Here is an 18,400-nt window from a genome sequence, read left to right on the forward strand (position 1 = left end):
TGGTGAATAGTTTATGACATGTTGTGCCTTGATGCTATCTTACTCGGCCACTGGGTGAGGAGCTGCCCCAACAGGTCTGGCTGGAGGCAGTGGAGTCAGCTTTGGCCAGGTCACGGGGAAGTCAGCTAAGGTGGACGTGTCCTTCCAGATTAAACACGTCTTTAATCAATTGACTTATATGAGGGCAAACCCTAAGATGGATGCCGCTCACAAAATGGCGTCTGAGGGTTCGGACGGAAACCATAATTTAAGGGTGTCAGCATCACTTGATCGTGGCGCAAATGCATAGGAATGATGTCCTAATCATTACCGGTTCGCCGATACCAAATTCGTCATGGTACGAGGACATTTTATGACACGAGTATGGGATCTCGGTACCGGGGGGTAGCAGGTTCCGGAATTACAGTACCACAAGGCCTATCTCATAAAGCCTATCAGGGGGTGAAACTCGTGTGTCTGCCGTTTCCACTGTTATTCACGTGCCAGTTGCTTTCACCTCCAGACGTTGGTGGAGTGCCTCCCCCACCATGGTAACTTCCGCCGCTCTGTCTAGGAGTGTTACCACCCATGCCCAATCGAGAAGCAGGGTTCTCACCGTCTGAGACAATGGGGCTCGATACGGAAGTTGTCCCTCTTGTTTGGTTTTTATGTCAAAGTGGCACTGCGGATCACGTTGCTGTGGCATGGTGTAGCCTTGTCTGTGATCTTGTCGCTCTCCGCCACCAAATTGTGGATCCGATGTTTCCTGAAAGGAACGAGGAGAACCAGGATCAGAAACCTGAAACCTCTCAGGTTGTTTAATAGTAGAGCGGTCACGCAAATCATATCCACGCTCAGAAGTTGTAGGCAGCTAGGAACCCACACGTGACGTGAACCAACACGTGATCCTTGCTTCTGTTGTATGTTGCCACTGATTTTTATTCCAAGCCTTTTTGGGAAAGACCGGACGGCCCTCCTTCTCAGAGGAGGCTTATTTTGAAGAGGCTGTGTATAAGGTCGAACTCCCAAACTATTGTGGGCCAATAATTTATACACATCCACAATAATAGGCGCCAACTTCTGTTGCTTGTTTACGTTAGCCATAGCCGACAGGCGTTGACGTACTTGTAAGCTAACTGCCTCACTTTTGAATTTGGCAAGAATCATATCAGAGACTACAGGGAACATACCCCCTAATCTCATCCCTAATTCCAGGGCTGACCCAGTCCATGCTCATCTTGAACCTTCTTTAGAACGGTCGGTAAAACTGTCGTGGAGGGGGTGCCAAAGTACAGCGAATAAACTGCAGCAAACATTGTCCCCCAGGTGGTGCAATCCATTAAATCTGGAGCTATACCTTTCAGTAAACTTATAGTCAAGATCCTGTGTTTCTCAACAGGGGTAGTGTGTGGAAAAACAGCCTCAAGTTGCTCAAATTGTTTCCGCTAACCAAAACAGTAAATCATCCCTAGTCTGAGGACACTTGCCAATCACAGAATTAACCATGACGGGCTAATGACTATAATACCACCATGCCCTGGTGGTTCTGGAGCAGCTCCTGCCGGGGCCACTTATAAATCACGAGACATATATTGTATAACACATCTGTGTATATGAATCAGAGATAAGTGTAATTGCCTGAGCTCTGCATGTGTAACACCAAGGTGATTTGGATGTGGTGTAAAGCCCACCAAACGGGCAAAGCGGCCCTGTCTACCGATAAAGGGCCTAAACGGACCACAGTAACAGGGTGAGGAAGGGTGCCATTAAACCATATGGTATGCTCCCAAGCTGACAATGGAACTACAAGTAAGTGATAAGGGCGGTACTATTGCGGAATCGCAGCTTGTGTATATTCATGTAATAAATAAATTATCATCTTCTACTGCCGGAATGTCACCCAAGAGTAAAAAACTTCAAAACGGTATGCCGCATTCGCCTCAGCAACAAATATAAAATCCCCTGCAGTAGGGACTCCATGCTGAGTCAAATGTGCTGTGACCGGCACCTGGTTATGTTCTGCAATAGCTACTGCCATTACTAAAACAGTATAGAAGCAACCAGATAAACGGTAGCGCAAAACTGGGTTCCGATGAGGACGACAAAACCTTTTAAACTTCAAGCTTGAAAAACCTATTATAGGAGGTGAAACCCGCACACCACGGACGTCTTCGTAAACGGTGAGAGGGTATTATGGACAAGCACAAGCGCTATTCGGGTGCCTTGTGAATAAGAACCAGACCAAACGTTGGAGGCGCCATTTTGATGGGATTCTGCACATACACAGAACTATGCGCAGGATTATGGGACCTCGGTGTGTGGGGGTTAAGCCCTCTCACCACCTTAGTGCCCACGGGCCCAGGACCGACTAGCTATAGTGTCTCACTTGCTCTCCTACACAGTCACAGAGAAGCAAATGATTAGACACCCCAGGAAACAACACACCTGACTCTCAGGAATAGTGGTAACGAGACAAAACCCTTTCCCTCGCACTCTTGTTTTTGTCCATAATAAAGTCTGACAGAGACACGAAATAATTTAGAATATTGATTTTAACTATTGTGCTCTATAATGCAGTATATGTACCACAACAAGCAGAAAAATGCATAATACAAATATTATCAGCATAGCATCAAGGCCATATATCATGAATGGAGATGTCATAATGAAAAGACAATAGAGAGAAGACAGTTCAGCCTAACCTCCCTCCCCTTGCTAGGAATTGGTATTATTATATAACAGAAGATCTCTGGCCTTTGTTAGTAGACCCCATACCTTAGTGCCTAGATGGTAGATCTACTTCATAGGAACAGCATTGCTCTTCTCCCTGGAAAGGTCCCTCTCCAAGTTTGTGTTTCCCATGTGTGCTTCCCGTAATATCAAAATTCTAGTCTCCCACCAGCTGCATTGGTATGCTGTGTCTAAGTGCTAGGGCCTGACCAACACAGAACATAAAGGGGCATTGTTTATCGACCGTGCTCACAATGTTCGAACTAAACTCCAGGAACAGTCTGAGAACAAAAACAGCGAACAGTTCCCAAAGTGAAAGGCACGGACAGAGTTGTTGCAAAATAAAAGCATCTAGTAACGTGTGCAAAGCTGAATCATGGCTGAAGGGCTCATGCTAACTTAGTGATGTTGATAATGTCCCCACCGGCCACGTGACAGTCCTGCTGGATAGATTTCCAGGAGTTGGCTTCCTCTGGCCCCCTACAGCTGCTATGCATGCGCAAGACCTTGCTTCATCCAGGACAGCCTCGACCTCCTGTTGGATAGTCAAAATCTCTTCTCTTACCTGACAGGCAGGCAGGCTTCTAGGCTCTTCAGGGCCGGTACCGGCAATTAATTCAGCCTGCAGGTGATGTCACTTCAACATGGATAGACTGTCAAGCAGGCACCAGCCCTGGTGGCAAGCAAGCACCTGAGTGCTTTGCAGAGCACTTTATTCCTTGGTAACAGAGGACTTTGAACTGGGGCATAAAAGAGGGATCGATGGTTCCACTTGTATACACAACTGGCAGACAGGAGAGGTAGTTTACTCTGACACACTCTCACATTCTGTGTATGCACCACACAGGCTACACACACCAACATGCTTAACACGCACTTGAGATGTTAGCGCAAAGCCTGGACAGGGACATAGAAACAGAGCTTTACATGAGTGGGTCAGTATGACACCATCCAATTATCTTGATGAAATGATCTCATCAGACTATTGATCCTTACAACAGGGTGCATTGCCACCACCGCTCTATCTGTTAAACCCATGCCAGTTCTCTGTCTTAGATACAGGCACACTTGGTGTGACCCTCCAGGTCACAGAACTGGTCCAAGACCTCTTATGGAGGCCATGCGGTGGTGAAGGAGCGACCTCTGTCCCTGCTCGCAGGCAGGTTGCTCCCCACGCCACTACACGGCTGCCAGCTGTTCCATTGCCTGATTCTGCTGCCTGCCTTCTCTCGACGTTTTCCCTGATTCTGCTGCCCTATCTCGCCGTTTTCCCGCAGTTCCCACTCCTCCCGCCGCTGTGTCCCTGTGGCCCCGCCCCCCTGCCTCCCCATTGGCCACCCCGCTCCTACCTCCCAGCTGCTCCTCCCTCCCTCTCCCCCTTTTATGGAGGCCGCGCAGCGGGTCCTGCAGCGGGTGTGTGCAGCGGGCGCACCGCTGACACGCCGAAGGCAAGCACGTCTGCGCCCGTCCATGCCTGGACCGCGCCCAGCGCCAGAACCCCTGGACCCCATGAACGCCACAACACCAGACTCCACTACGACGCCAGCACCCTTCATGCACTCAACGCCGGCCAAAACCACACCTGCTTCCAGGCAACCCCGAAAATGACTCACTGACCTTTCTCCTGCCACACCTGCAGCTTCACCTGCAACAGAGCCACCAAACCTCCAAGGATTGGACCCAACCACCTCCGCTGCATACTCCTCAACACCCGCTCCGCACGCAAAGAGATCCTCCTTCAAAGACCGCCTGGATAACAAAGCACACAACAGCAAAGAGCTCTTCAGCATCGTAAAGGAACTCTCCAACCCCAGTGCCAACGACATACCGCCCTCACAAGAACTGTGTGGCTCACTAGCTATCTTCTTCCACCGCAAGATCGCTGACATCCATGACAGCTTCAACACCACGACCGCCCCAACTACACCAGACCCCACCTCACCGGTGAACACCACCTGTGCCAACCGCCTGACCTCCTGGTCCAATGTCAACGACAACGAGACACGCAAGATCATGAACTCCATCCACACAGGATCTCCGTCAGACCCGTGCCCACACCATGTATTCAACAAAGCAGACACTGCCAACGCACCCCAACTACAGAAGATCATCAACATCTCCTTGAAAACAGCGACATTCCCGGAAAGCTGGAAGCACGCGGAAATCAACGCCCTACTCAAGAAGCCCAAGGCGGACCCCAAGGACCTCAAGAACTTCCAGCCCATCTCCCTGCTCCCGTTCCCGGCGAAGGTCATCGAGAAAATCGTCAACATGCAACTGGCCCGCCACCTGGAAGACAACAACATCTTGGACCCGTCCCAGTCCGGGTTCAGACGAAACCCCAGCACCGAGACAGCCCTCATCGCCGCCACTGACGACATCAGGCGCCAACTCCACAACGGCGAAACATCAGCCCTCATCCTCCTGGTCCTGTCAGCCGCCTTCGACATGGTCTGCCATCGCACTCTAAAGATATGCCTCCTAGAAGCTGGAATCCAAGAGAAGGCCCTTGACTGGACCACGTCCTTCCTCTCCGGCAGAACCCAGAGCGTACGCCTCCCGCCCTTCTGATCCGAAGCCACCGACATCATCTGCGGCATCCCCCAGGGCTCATCCCTCAGCCTGACGCTGTTCAACGTCTGCATGGCCCCCCTTGCACAAGTGGCCCGCCAACACGACCTCAACATCATCTCATACGCCGATGACACCCAGCTCATCCTCTCGCTCACCAAGGACCCGCACACCGCCAAAACCAACCTCCACGAGGGAATGAAGGCCATCGCCGACTGGATGAGGAACAGCCGTCTGAAGCTAAACTCGGACAAGATTGAGGTACTCGTCCTCTGACCCACCCCCTCAGCCTGTGACGACTCCTGGTGGCCGACCACACTGGGGACAGCACCAACACCCACCCACCATGCACACAACCTAGGATTCCTCCTCGAATCCTCCCTTTCCATGTCTAAACAGGTCAACGCCGTCTCCTCCTCCTGCTACAACACCCTCCGCATGCTTCGCAGGATCTACAAGTGTATCCCGAATGAAACAAGAAGAACGGTGACACAGGCCCTCCTCAGCAGCAGACTGGACTACGGCAATGCACTCTACGCAGGAATCCCAGCCAAACACCTTTGATGACTAGATCGCATCCAAAACGCCCCCCTGCCGCAACCATATCACCCCCACCTAAGAGCCCTACACTGGCTCCCCCTCGACAAGAGGATCACCTTCAAGCTCCTCACCCACGTACACAAAGCACTCCACAACACCGGACCAGCCTACCTGAACAACAGACTCAGCTTGCACACCCCCACCCGTCAGCTCTGCTCCGCCAGCCTCGCCCTCGCCGCTGTCCCCCGCATCCAACGAACGACCTCCGGTGGCAGATCCTTCTCCTACCTCTCCGCCAAGACCTGGAACACCCTCCCTACCCACCTACGGCAGACCCAAGACCTACTCTCCTTCAGAAAACTCCTCAAGACCTGGCTCTTCGAGCAGTAGCGACACTCCCCCACCCCCAGCGCCTTGAGACCCTCACGGGTAAGTAGCGTGCTTTACAAGTATTGATTGATTGATAGTCCCTTGTTACAAGTTGCACAGTACTGGGGAGGCAGAAAAATCGCATGTAATTATTTTCTGTTACTTCGTGATAGATTTGCCCAGTAACGTACAGTTGCAAGGTTGATGGCATGGAATGGGGAACTGCTGCGAGGAGCAGATTTTTCTGGTCGTCAAACCACATGCAATTCGCCATTTCATGGGGTTTTCCCCTGCTATTATTAACCACCTGTTTCATCAGGTGGCAGATATAGAAATGTATTTGGTTGGAGGGCGGTGGCAGCAGATGTAGGGGAGGGAAGGGGAAACATTTTCTAACAGGGCAAAGCATTGTGTGTTCTCCCAGTTAGTAAAAAAACAGCATAAGTCTTGGCAGCTACTGTTGCAGACAAAGTCTTATGCAGCTTTTCCTTCAAATATTTCCATCTGGAAAAATAGTGTCATGGTTTTCTACACCTGGTAAAATCCAGGTGCAGAAAAACCTAACAACTGATAATCAGCTGGAATGAAATTAATACATGAAAGTACCCTTTCATTTCTTTGCACTTGACTTAGTTGAGGGATAGGTCAAGGCATCGGGCTCGCAACACACAAGAGATTAGCATGAAGCAGAGGCCAAAAATGTAGGATACCAGATAAATGCAGTTGGCAACTCTGCAGGGGAAAATGCCTGTTGTCAATGGAGGGGACATTTTCATCCCAGAAGTCTACATTACAAATGAATGAATAGTTATTTTTTTTAAATAGATCAGTTTTGTGCCAGCCGATATGACTTAAATATCTGCCTCTGGGATTCTCATTACAACTCGATAGGGTACATGTTAGTTATGTGAGCCTATTAAAATTTTGAAAATTCTACAAATTCTCACTCTTTCATCCGAGAGCTCTCAGGTTACAGTTCTTTCATTCTGCTGTGTCAGAAATACATCTCAACATTTTCAAAATTCTGCATTGATTTGACTGGTAAATCATATTTTTGTAAATTTACATCTATTAACTGTTGAATTTTAAATCTACAGGTGATTGAAACTAAGAGAGCAAGGTTTAGCGATACGCAACCAAATGTCAGTGCCAAAAGGAGTATTATTTTGAAAAACTGACGGACATCCAGCATTCTAAGTTTAAACAATTTCCAAAATCTAGGCGTGGTGTTGACGTGGGAGCTGAGGAAAGCACTATACCTGTAAGTTAAGTCTCTAATTTTGCATTTCATTAACCCAGAGCAAAGCCATATCTGTGCACACAGCATCAGAAATAATGTCATAAAGACTAGTCACTTCATCATCCTCATCTGAAATATTATCTGAAAGACAAATTGCCTCAGCATGACAGAATAAACGTTAATCTAAAACCTCATCTAATTCCAAAGAGGAAGCACACACTGCATAAAAGAAAGTTATTGCAAAAGGTTTCTTCTCCATACCATCAAAGAAAAGACTTTGAAAGAAGACTTCGACGCCGACACATTCGACAGCCAAAGGCCCAGAGATTAAAAATCACTCTTGCTCAACAACCGTTTTTAACCAGTGACAACTTCGAGACTATCTGCCTCTGGGTACAACACCTCAAACCACTCGCTTCACTTTTGCAATACCCTTAAAGATACACCACTTCGTTATGTCCATGGACATCTCAAATAAATGTTTCCTTTTTATTGTTTACTGTTCTCTGATGCATTCTGCGTAATTCGCCCCAACATTATCTGTTAAGCAGCTGTATATGTAAAACTGTTAAATATAAAAACGGATTAATGGAACACCGGGGCACTATATCTAAGGTGAATCCCTGTCATCAAAACTACAAACTTTGCTCCATGTATAAGAAGTTTAAAAGGAACTGATGTTCTGCAACTGGTGATCCACAATAGTACTGTGCACGTACTAACGTCTTTAGTTACTCCAATTACGTCAGTGCAAAACGGAACTTAACATTTAATATTTAAATATCCAACTAACACCTTATCACTGCTTTGCTAAGAACCTATATAAATGAATATGAGAAAAATTTCAGTAACAAAATAAGTTGCTGCCGGAGAGGCCATAACGTGAAGACCATTATCTGCGAGAAACCTTTCAACAGGTGCTTAGAGGGCAGCTTCCAGATATATTTTGCTCAATTCAAGTTTTAAGAAGATTGCTCATGATTTCTTTTAGAGATTAATGCTGACCATTATCTAAACAAGTCAGACTGTAGAATTGTCTTCACTCTTAATATGGCATATAAGCAAAAGAAAAACAAACTTGGTGACATTAGCTCTAGAAATAAATCTTATAAAAACACGGACTATGAGAACAAATTCAGTGTTCAAACCAGCCTTACTCAATGCAAAATAACCCAAGCTGGGGAAAAAAGATTCAGCCATAAATCTCATGTCACTGAACATGTGAGATTGCACACTGGGGATAAACTCTATCAGTGTTCTGAATGCCAAAAAAGTTTCTGCCGTAAATCACATCTCACTGAACATGTGAGAATCCACACCGGGGAAAAACCTTATCAGTGTTCTGAATGCCAGCAAAGATTTTGTAACAAATCAAGTCTTTCTCGACATGCAATAACCCACTCTGTGGAAAAACCTTATGAGTGCTCTGAATACCAGAAATATTTCATAGACAAAAGCAGTCTCACTCAGCATACAAGAACCCACTCAAAGAAAAAACGTTATCAGTGCTCTGAATGCCAGAAATATTTCAGTGGCCAAAGCACTCTCACTAGGCATACAAGAACCCACACTGGGGAAAAACCTTATCAGTGCACGGAATGCCAGAAAGGTTTCATTGACAAAAACAGTCTAACTCGGCATACAAGAACCCACACTGGAGAAAAACCTTTTCAGTGCTCTGAATGCCAGAAATGTTTCGGTTACAAAAGCAGACTCACTGAACATACAAGAACCCACACTGGGGAAAAACCTTATCAGTGCTCTGAATGCCCAAAAAGTTTCAACCGTAAAGCAGTTCTAACTGAACATGTGAGATTCCACACTGGGGAAAAACCTTATCAGTGCTCTGAATGCCAGCAAACTTTTCGTAACAAACCAAGTCTTTCTCTACATGCAATAACCCACTTTTTGGAAAAACCTAATCAGTGCTCTGAATGCCAGAAATGTTTCAATGTTAAAAGCAGTCTCACTCGGCATTTAAGAATCCACACTGGGGAAAAATCTTATCAGTGCTCTGAATGCCAGAAATGTTTCAGTGAAAAAAGCAGTCTCACTCAGCATTTAACAATCCACAGTGGGGAAAAACCCTTTGAGTGCTCTGAATGCCAGCAAAGGTTTTCTAACAAAAATAATCTTTCCCATCATACAATTATCCACTCTGTGGAAAAACCTTATCAGTGCTCTGAATGTCAGAAATATTTCAGAGACAAAGGCACTCTCGCTCAGCATACAAGAGCACACACTGGGGAAAAACCTTATCAGTGCCCTGAATGCCAAAAAAGATTTTCTAATAGTCAGAGTCTTTCTCGACATGCAACAATCCACTCTGTAGCAAAACCTTATCTGTGCTCTGAATGCCAGAAATGTTTCAGTGACAAAAGAAGACTTACTATACATACAAGAACCCACACTGGGGAAAACCGTTATCAGTGCTCTGAATGCCCAAAAAGTTTCAGCCGTAAATCTTATCTCACTGAACATTTAAGAATCCACACTAGGGAAAAACCTTATCAGTGCTCTGTATGCCAGAAACGTTTCAGAGGTAGAGAGTGTTACATGCGCCATAAGCAAACGCATACCGTCCAAAATAATTTTCAGTGCTCTAAATGCCATAAAAGATTCAATTTCAAACGGAGTCTCACATCTACACATCTACAACTACATGAGCAAACACACACAGGAAAAAAACTTTACCAGTGCACTGAATGCCAGAAATGTCTCTTTGATAGGCATAGCCTCGCTAACCATGAGAGACTCCACACTGGGAAAAAAACCATATGAGTGCTCTGAATGCCAGAAAACCTTCAGAGAAAAACTCTTTCTCACTCGACATGACAAACTCCACACTGGAGAAACTCCTTATGCCAGAAAAGCTTTTATCTGAAAGACAGTGTTACATGTCATGAGAGATCCAATACTGGGGAAACACTTTATGAGTGCTTGTAATGCAAGCAAATCTTTGGTTACAAAGTGCTTTTCATTCGACATGAGTGTACTCACACGGGGGAAAAGCCTTAGGGTGTTGAATGTCAAAAAAGGTTTAGTCACAAATACAATCCAATTCGACATGAGAGAACCCACACTGTACTAACGCCTTATAAGTGCTCTGAATGCAAGAAAAGGTTTAGTCATAAAAGAAAGTCAGTCTCGCTAAACATGAAAAATGCATCCACAACAGGTGAAGAGGAACCCAAATTCTGAGATGCAGAAACCCTTCTAATGCAACCTGACTTTACATGAAAGAGCAAAAATTGGAGTTGCAATAGGATTTATCAATAAAATCTTGCAGTATAACTTAGGCTGCTGACCTCCAAAGAAATTTGTGGGATTGAAAATAGTCAACAAATTGGCAAAAATCAGCAGTTTTAGTATCTGAAAGTTACAAAACTCTCAAGGTCACTACTCGACTCAGAGAAAATCAACTAATTGCCACAAAATTCACAATATGAATGTCTAAAATGTACTAGACCTGAAAGGTTTCTTCTCACCCTTGTTAGCATGTGACTGAAATATATATTTTGGGTGCAGTGTTTTGTACACTTTGTGAACATTATTGAATACAGAATTTTCTTGATAAGATACAGCTGCAGTAAAACGTAATAAACAAGTTACTTACCTTTGGTAACACAGTTTCTGGTGGATACTCCTTTATCTGCTAGTTCCTCACCTAGGGAATATTCCCCAGGCTCCAGACTGGATCCTGAAACTTTAAAGCAGTATTGCTGCACGCCGGTAGTAGACATTGCGCAGATCAGTGTCAACGTCTTTCTGCTCCAGAGTGAGGAGCAGAGCTGCATATGAGCTCTAACCATTCTTAGTGTGAACAAACTCAGGGGTTTGTGGGTTCATTATCTCTCAGGAATGTATCACATATGCAGGCCTTGTATAGAGGTTAATTTGCCTTTTTTAAATGAATAGAAATTCAGATGAGTCCTTTTCCATTTCTAAAAATTCAAATTGTATTCTCACCAACAAAAGTATATATACATTTCTGAGTGATGTCAGCACAGTGCTCAAGCTGAAAGTGTTAGGATGATGAACCAATCAGATCCACATATTATACACAGAAACAGGACTGTGAATTAATTTTGTACAATACAAGTTAAGCAAAGCTGATTCTCAGGAGACATAGTTCATGTGAAACAGTCCCTGAATAGTCGATGTTTTGACTGTTTTAGTTAATTAAATGGTCTAATCAGGACAGTACATCGCTGCCTCTCCCGTATACTTATCACACTGTATCCTGTGCACCTTAGCAAGGAATCTTCTGTTTCACAGGCCAGCGTACTCAGTAGGAAGTCAAATTCAACTAGGCAGTTCCAGCGCCCGTTCGCCTGACCAAACACCTGCAGCCAGTGAATGCTCTGCTCGCTGTCAAACAAGTTCAAGTCCTGATGAGGCCCTCATAATTGACTGTGTTGTCCGTGAGAAGCTGCACCAGCCCTCCTCTGTTGGTTGGCAAGAAGGCCTTCAGCACCAGTCAAAATGCTTGTAACTCCAACAGATAGATATAGAGTCTCGCCTCTGACTGTGACGAGGGTTCCCTAATATCCTTCTCTCCCATATGGCCTCCCCAACCCAGAAGGGATACATTTGTCTCCACTGTTAAGTCTGGGTAGATTAAGGAGAGGGGTCTGCCACTGACACAATCTCTGTTGCTGTAGGAAATGTTGGATCCTGGCCACAACAGGGTTACTTGGTGTCAGAATGTACACAAGAAAGATGCATTGCAGCTGCGTCAGCTGTAGCAGAAGGTGACTCAGTGGCATGTTGTCCCCAGTGTCTTTGTGTGCCATGGCCATGAAAGAACTGGAAGACATCTTGGGTTTGCAGCGGGGTCTGGCGTTGGCAGTATTGAAAAATCCTTCCCTATCCAGAGAGGGGACAACATTTGTTATGAAGTTGTCTAGTAGAAGCGGACGGACCGAAGGAATGTGCTATGGCTCTGCTTTCTGTCTGGGTCGAGTCTTTTTTGATTGCTAATGAGGGGAGAGCCATCCCATGGCATGTCCATTAACAGTGCTTGGATATCTGTAGAGAAGTCCATAGACTTAATCCAGGCGCTGCACCGAAGTGCCACAGTTGTGCCTATCGACTGACCCAAGCAGTCTACAGTGTCGAGCCACAACGAATCCCAAACTTTGCAGCAACACATCCATCCTGAATAGCTTTTGTTACATACACCGGCAGAGTTTAGGCCACTGTATCCCACAGGGCATGATTATATTGGAGAGCATACCATTCAGATCCTCTAGGGTTTACTGATATGGAAAAATACATCATTAAATCACCAGTTTTGTTAGAAGCCTGCGCTTTTTACAAAAATGCCAGTGAATGTGATCTCCTTGTTGTATTGGTTCAGCGCTCGCAACTAAAAGGAGGGGTCTGCGCAGCAGGCAGGTGAGGGGTTCTTTGTATATTTACTCCTCACCTTCCTGGCTGCAGCACAGACTCTTCTACAGCCAGAGGAGAGAACCGACTGCACATCAAAAACCAAGGCACTGAAAGATCAGGTCGGTTATCCTGGCCTGTTGCTGCATTGTGCATCGGTCTTTTCCAGTCCCACAGCTTGCCTGTGCTTCCAGTACCTCGCCTAGGGCGGCATAAAATGGTTACATTGGGCCCACAGGGTATATGGTGGCCCCTGGAGGGCCAGTATATTAATGCAGGGGTCCGCCTCCCACAGAGGGACCAGGAGCAAGGCAAGATTTTAATGCGGGCACACGCTGTCCAAGGGCAACCCCAAGGGGGCCACAGGGCACGTGGCGGTCCCAGAGGGGCAATATTTTACCTCAGGTCTGTAAAATATTTTACTTTAGGTCAGGCCCACAAAAAAACACCAGTGCCCCGTCCACTGATTAAAAAACACAGGTTGAGCCCGCTGGCACCAGGCCCTTTGGTGGCTCCCACTCTCCCCTTTTCATGCAGCTGCTCCTCACCAGTGGTTTGGGGGTCAAGATACAGTAGTGAGGGTAGAGGTTGGTGTTTGGCACTAGGGACAGTGATAACGTGTGGGTCAGTTTGTTGGGGGTGTGTAGCAGGATAGAGGGCAGTGTTATGGCAGATGCAGACAGGGTAGCTGTGCGTTGTTTTGAGGGTAGGTAGCAATGTGGGGGTAGTTTTAGGGCAAGTGGAAAGGGCCAGTGTTTTGTGGGAACTTAGGACAGCAGTGTTTTGGGGAAAGGTGCTATGGTTTTTAGGGTTGGTGTGGTGGGTGGGGTAGGTGGCAGTGCTCCAGGTTAGGGTGGCATGGAAAAGGGCTCGTCTGTTCTAACTCCTTTTTGTTCTTGTGTAGAGTCTTGGAGGGTAGATTCCGCTGGTTCTAGAGCTCTTGAACTGTCTGGTAACTACAGTATATGCTTGATGCTTTAAGGCACCGGTCAGTCTGGGGCTCAGTACACTTCTGAGGAGATAGTACATATGATAAAACTCAGAACCTTTTGGGCTGGATCCATATATTTGAAGTCCCACTTGCAAAGAGTGGAGGTAACATGGTGCCCCTCCCAGTTTGCATCATGCCTATCCTATCTATCTAAGGCAGTCCTTGCCAGAGTAACAAGCATTGGCATAGCCAATAGGTCTCGCCTTTGGGACCTTTTAAGTATTTAGCCATGCAGCATATTATCTTGGGTGCTACAACATCTCCTGTTACTTCACGTGTCACTGGTGACTGGCCATGCTGTGGCTAGAAGCACTGCATCTCTCGCAATGGCAGCCTAATCAGTGCTAAATATTACTATTAGCCGGAACAAGAAAGTAATCAACATAATGTAATATTCTACTGTTTTTACATTGTTTACTCTTTGTTTATCTATAGTTGTCGCACTACTTACTTGATATCAAAGGTGAAATGTTTGCATATATTCTGAAGTAGATCGGGTTTAAATAAAGTCCTGTGATATACTGGTCCAGATTTCTCTGCGTTTTATGAAAAAAGGTGCAGAGACACCACTTAAATACATGTGTCTCTGGTAATGTTCATTGACGAGTATTTCCGGCTCCCACTGGTGGGTTAGGTGTCATCTACTGCTGACGCATTATTACCAAGCCCAGAGCCCAGTAGCCTAGGGTAGTCCTAATTTACCCAAAACAGATAACAGCTCTCCAATCAATGGTGAAGAATTTGCAAAGTTCACGAAATACTAAGGTGTTACTCGCTGGGAAATTACTCTAATGGCCGGGTGGAAAGATTTAGGCCCACTTTAGAGGGCCCTTTGGTTAACTAAGCTCTTTATCTGGTGCGAGGATTATGGAATTACAAAACATAGTGCTAGGAAACGTTGGCAGGCAGAGCTGGAGTCTGGGCATACATTACTAACTCACCTTCCTCCAGTGCCACTCTACCCACCACAGGGTAATATGAGGGCAGCCTGAAGGTCTTTACATCACGTGGTGCCAAACAGCAAATTCCTCAAGGCTAGGAGCCAAATGAAGATGGAATAGCACAAAAACCTGTTGTTCCATGCAAAGTGCCATCAATTTAAGAAGCGTGACTGGGCTCCATGTAGAGTATAAGGCCCAATCGGCTCTCTCTTTCTCCTTTCGCTCTTCGACTCCTCTTTTTGTCTTCTCCATGAAAGTGGGGAGGTGTTAAGTGCTCTCGGGAAGCCCCGGGCAGGGCAGTAAGTTGGGATCTGGACTCCGGGAGCTACTGAGGGGCGATGGGGGAAGGAACGATCACGAGGGAGGGAGGTCAGCGGCAGAGAAAAGGAGGAAGGAGAGAAAGGGCTGCAAAATGAGGGAACGTCCTTCTAATTACTGCTCTATGCGAATTCCGCGCTGAAGAAAGTCAAAGCGACAAATTTTCGAATTATGTGCAAAAAAAAGTCAGCATGGGGGCTTCAACCTGCTTTGTTGCTCGCACCCAAAGCCAGAATCACTGAAGCCGAAGGCCAGACACACCACAGCAGGATTGACACATTATATCAGTTTTGATTGGCATGTCTGATCCATTGACAGGACCATGAAAGGGCCCGTGTAAACACTGTAGCTAATGAGCCAATGAGAGCACTCCCCAAGGTGACCCGAGCTCTTGTCCCCAAGATAACATTAGTGGTAATGCCAGCCATAAAGAGTCTAGCGCCTAGAGTCCAGGTGCCATAAAAGCTTTTGGGGTCATATTTCGGTACCTGAGAGTGCTAGGACCTTCTGGTTTGTGTGTGTGTGTGTGTGTGTGTAACTTATAACAGCTCTTCTAATGTTTGATTAAAGCTTCCCGTCATCTTTGAAGGTATAGCGCTGGCTGGACTTTGAGTGTGAGGGTTTTGCCAGGTCATGTGGTATCTCCTGCTTCACAGAGTGAGAGTTCAGTGCTCGTCCTTGCTACCTAGACAGAGTCATGTGCCTAAAGGAATTAACTCAATTTCCCTCTTGGAGTACAAAGTACCATTGGCTCTGAGCTATTAATTGTAAACACAGGAACCCTAGCAAAAACTGACTGCCCTAGGCTCGATACTGCCACGCGGATGCTCGGAACAGACACTGGCATGTTCGGGGAACCGGTGTCCTGTTCACATGACAAATACGTCGTCACCTGCTCTTGTGTGCTCATTATCGATTGTGGCCAGTCCATCGGTTTCTCCCTGTGCAGCGTCTCATGTGACCCTGCGAGCTGGGAAGTCTCAGTCTCTCGTGAAGCCATCGGTCACCCCGACACTCCATCTAAGCAACATCTGCGTTCGCTTCTTCCAGTGACGTCCAAGGTGCAGGATAAAAGAGGCCCGAGCTGTCGGCACCATTTCAGATTTCACCCTCATCACCTGGGCTCATGTTAAATGTACTGATTATAGCACAAGATTCGCTTTCTCAGGAGAGTCTGGACTCACAGAGTGCTTAGATATTTGTCTCATTAAAATCACAGCATCTCCTGGGAATGTGGCCTCACTATTACAATGACTCATGATTTAAATGCATATCTAGACGACCGCGAGCAGGCAAATGTAAACAAGCCATGCTAATTACAAACAGAAGGCCCCTGCGCGCCGCTGCTCGCTCCCGCAAGGTGCACGAGTGTGTGGAAAAGAGCTGACCAATGTCTAAAGGTCATCTCCTAGAGCAGCGCTAGGCTCGACCTAAGAACGGACCCCCTTTCACAGGAGCAGCACAACGGAAACATTTCGTTCTGCGTTTGAGTTCTGTATTTTTTTGTGTTTTTCAAATTATTTAATTTTGTGTACATTTAAGTGTTTACATCAGTGGTCTCCATTCTTTTCTTTAGTGAGGGCTACTTCTGATCAGTGAAAATTGTAAGCTGCTGGAGGCTAAACACATTGTTACCACCCCCAAGCCCAGCTTCGTTGCTTGAGGCCTAATGTCCATAGAGCTATACTGTGGCTTGAGCCAAATACTTTGACTAAGGGCCCTATGGCAGGGCTACCATGTGTGTCAGTTAGAGTGCGGCCATTGGGGATGCATGAGCATGTGTATGTATGAATGGGATGTATTTATAAGGGTGACTGAGAGCCTGCGTTGTATGTACTTGCTGCACAGGACATACCTTTCGTCATATTTCACACTGTTACATGTAGAACTCTATCATACAATCTTTTTTTTAAATGGGAGAAATTTAAAGTGCAAACAAATGTTCTTCAAATAATTTAATAATATGGAACATTTTTCTGCACTTTAAATTTGTCTCATTTTAAAAAATGGCTGTATATTTCAGTTATACTTATACAATGTCTACTGGCCACTGGGAGTAAGGGGCCTGCTGTATGTACATGCGAACCTTTTAAATGGTAGAAAATTAAAATGAAGAGTTAACGTAATCATTGAGGTATCTTCATTTTAATTTTCTCCCATTTAAAAGCATTCAGTAAACATCATTTTGTTCACAGCTCCAATATTGAGTTGTCAAGGTTTTTTTATTTAAGAGTTAAATACCTCAATGCTTCAGTGGTTCGCCTCGGGTTCGCAGCCTGGGTCATTAATCTGACTGATCAGTGCTCATCACACCATAAATGGTATATTCACCAATAACATCAATTTAGCGGTCGGAAAAGTTCTGTCTTTGGTGAGGACTGATTACAGGGCAATTTTGTTTGAAGTGTGTGGTCCAGCTGTGCAATCCGTTTCCTCCAAGACACCAACAGTATTAAAATATTGTGCATGGAAGAAAATTGATAATAACAAACTAAATCATCTTCTATGTGGCTCTTAGCTCTCAATTGATAATGATGTGGAGCTGCTGCCAGGAGTGAGGCCTGGGTTGATGCAGCGGTCTCTCAAGTAGCGCCTTTTATATTAAAGACTAACCATCGGTCCACGCCATGGTACTCCTGTGTTATATAGCAAGAAACAGTGATTCTTGTGGAGACAATAGTCTTTGATACATGTAATAAAAATGCACAATGGCAATGTACAAGGGTCAAGTGGATATCAGACAAAAAGTAGCTGAGTACACCGTAGTTGCGTATTTGTAGTTTATAATAAATATTAAGACAAGTTTCAGATATACATAACAAATGGTGCTTTGTGTCCCCAGTGAGAAATTGGAATCAAATAAAGGGATAATAAGTGACATCTAGTGACAATTATAATATGGTTTCCATTACTTTGAAGAAACGACGATTTTAAACTCTCAACAATTTTTATACAACACTGTAAACAATAGTCAATGTTGGGATAGTGATTTGTTTCTTTTACTGTCAACGGCGTTTCGACCCGTTCATAAATCCTGGGTCTCTTCAGGACCTAATGATATAGGGGGCTACATCGCTTGGTGGCATACACGCCGTGAGGGCAACGCCGGTGCAGAGCGGCAGAGCAAACCTCCTACCTGACACCAGAGCCCCGTGAGGGCAATGGCAGGAACTGCAGCACAGCTCTCCCCCTAGCAGTGAGGGACTGCATTCCCCAGGTGCCCCAGGGTCGAACGGCACACCTGGGACGTCACTGGTTGCGCCCGGAGTCGCTACTAAACATCGGAACGCCTCTCGTCCTGCAGAACACACTCGGACTTCGCCGGGCTAA

At 45.9% G+C, this 18,400-nt stretch overlaps 1 protein-coding gene and 1 pseudogene across 2 annotated transcripts in view; both read left to right on the forward strand.

Moving 5' to 3' along the window:
- The first annotated feature begins 7,316 nt into the window (after nucleotides 1-7,316).
- LOC147672875 (uncharacterized) overlaps nucleotides 7,317-18,400 on the forward strand; it is a 43,806-nt pseudogene continuing 32,722 nt past the window's right edge. The window contains exon 1 of the transcript XR_015303479.1: nucleotides 7,317-7,450. The product of XR_015303479.1 is annotated as an uncharacterized LOC147672875 (transcript). The remainder of the gene's footprint in view (nucleotides 7,451-18,400) is intronic.
- Nucleotides 8,480-10,313, forward strand: LOC147672876 (uncharacterized). The gene is made up of 2 exons (XM_086947957.1): nucleotides 8,480-9,971; nucleotides 10,159-10,313. Exons 1-2 carry the CDS (start codon nucleotides 8,480-8,482, stop codon nucleotides 10,311-10,313), a joined length of 1,647 nt encoding a protein of 548 aa, XP_086804083.1.

Source organism: Lissotriton vulgaris, unplaced genomic scaffold (assembly GCF_964263255.1).
Source record: "Lissotriton vulgaris unplaced genomic scaffold, aLisVul1.2 SCAFFOLD_4302, whole genome shotgun sequence".
NCBI lineage: Eukaryota > Metazoa > Chordata > Amphibia > Caudata > Salamandridae > Lissotriton > Lissotriton vulgaris.

Bases quoted from the DNA above. Each gene is read 5' to 3' on its own strand.
- LOC147672876 (XM_086947957.1), top strand. From the start codon at position 8,480: ATGGCATATAAGCAAAAGAAAAACAAACTTGGTGACATTAGCTCTAGA. The intron at 9,972-10,158 runs GTAGAGAGTGTT...TCTCTTTGATAG, and splicing joins ATGCCAGAAACGTTTCAGAG to GCATAGCCTCGCTAACCATG.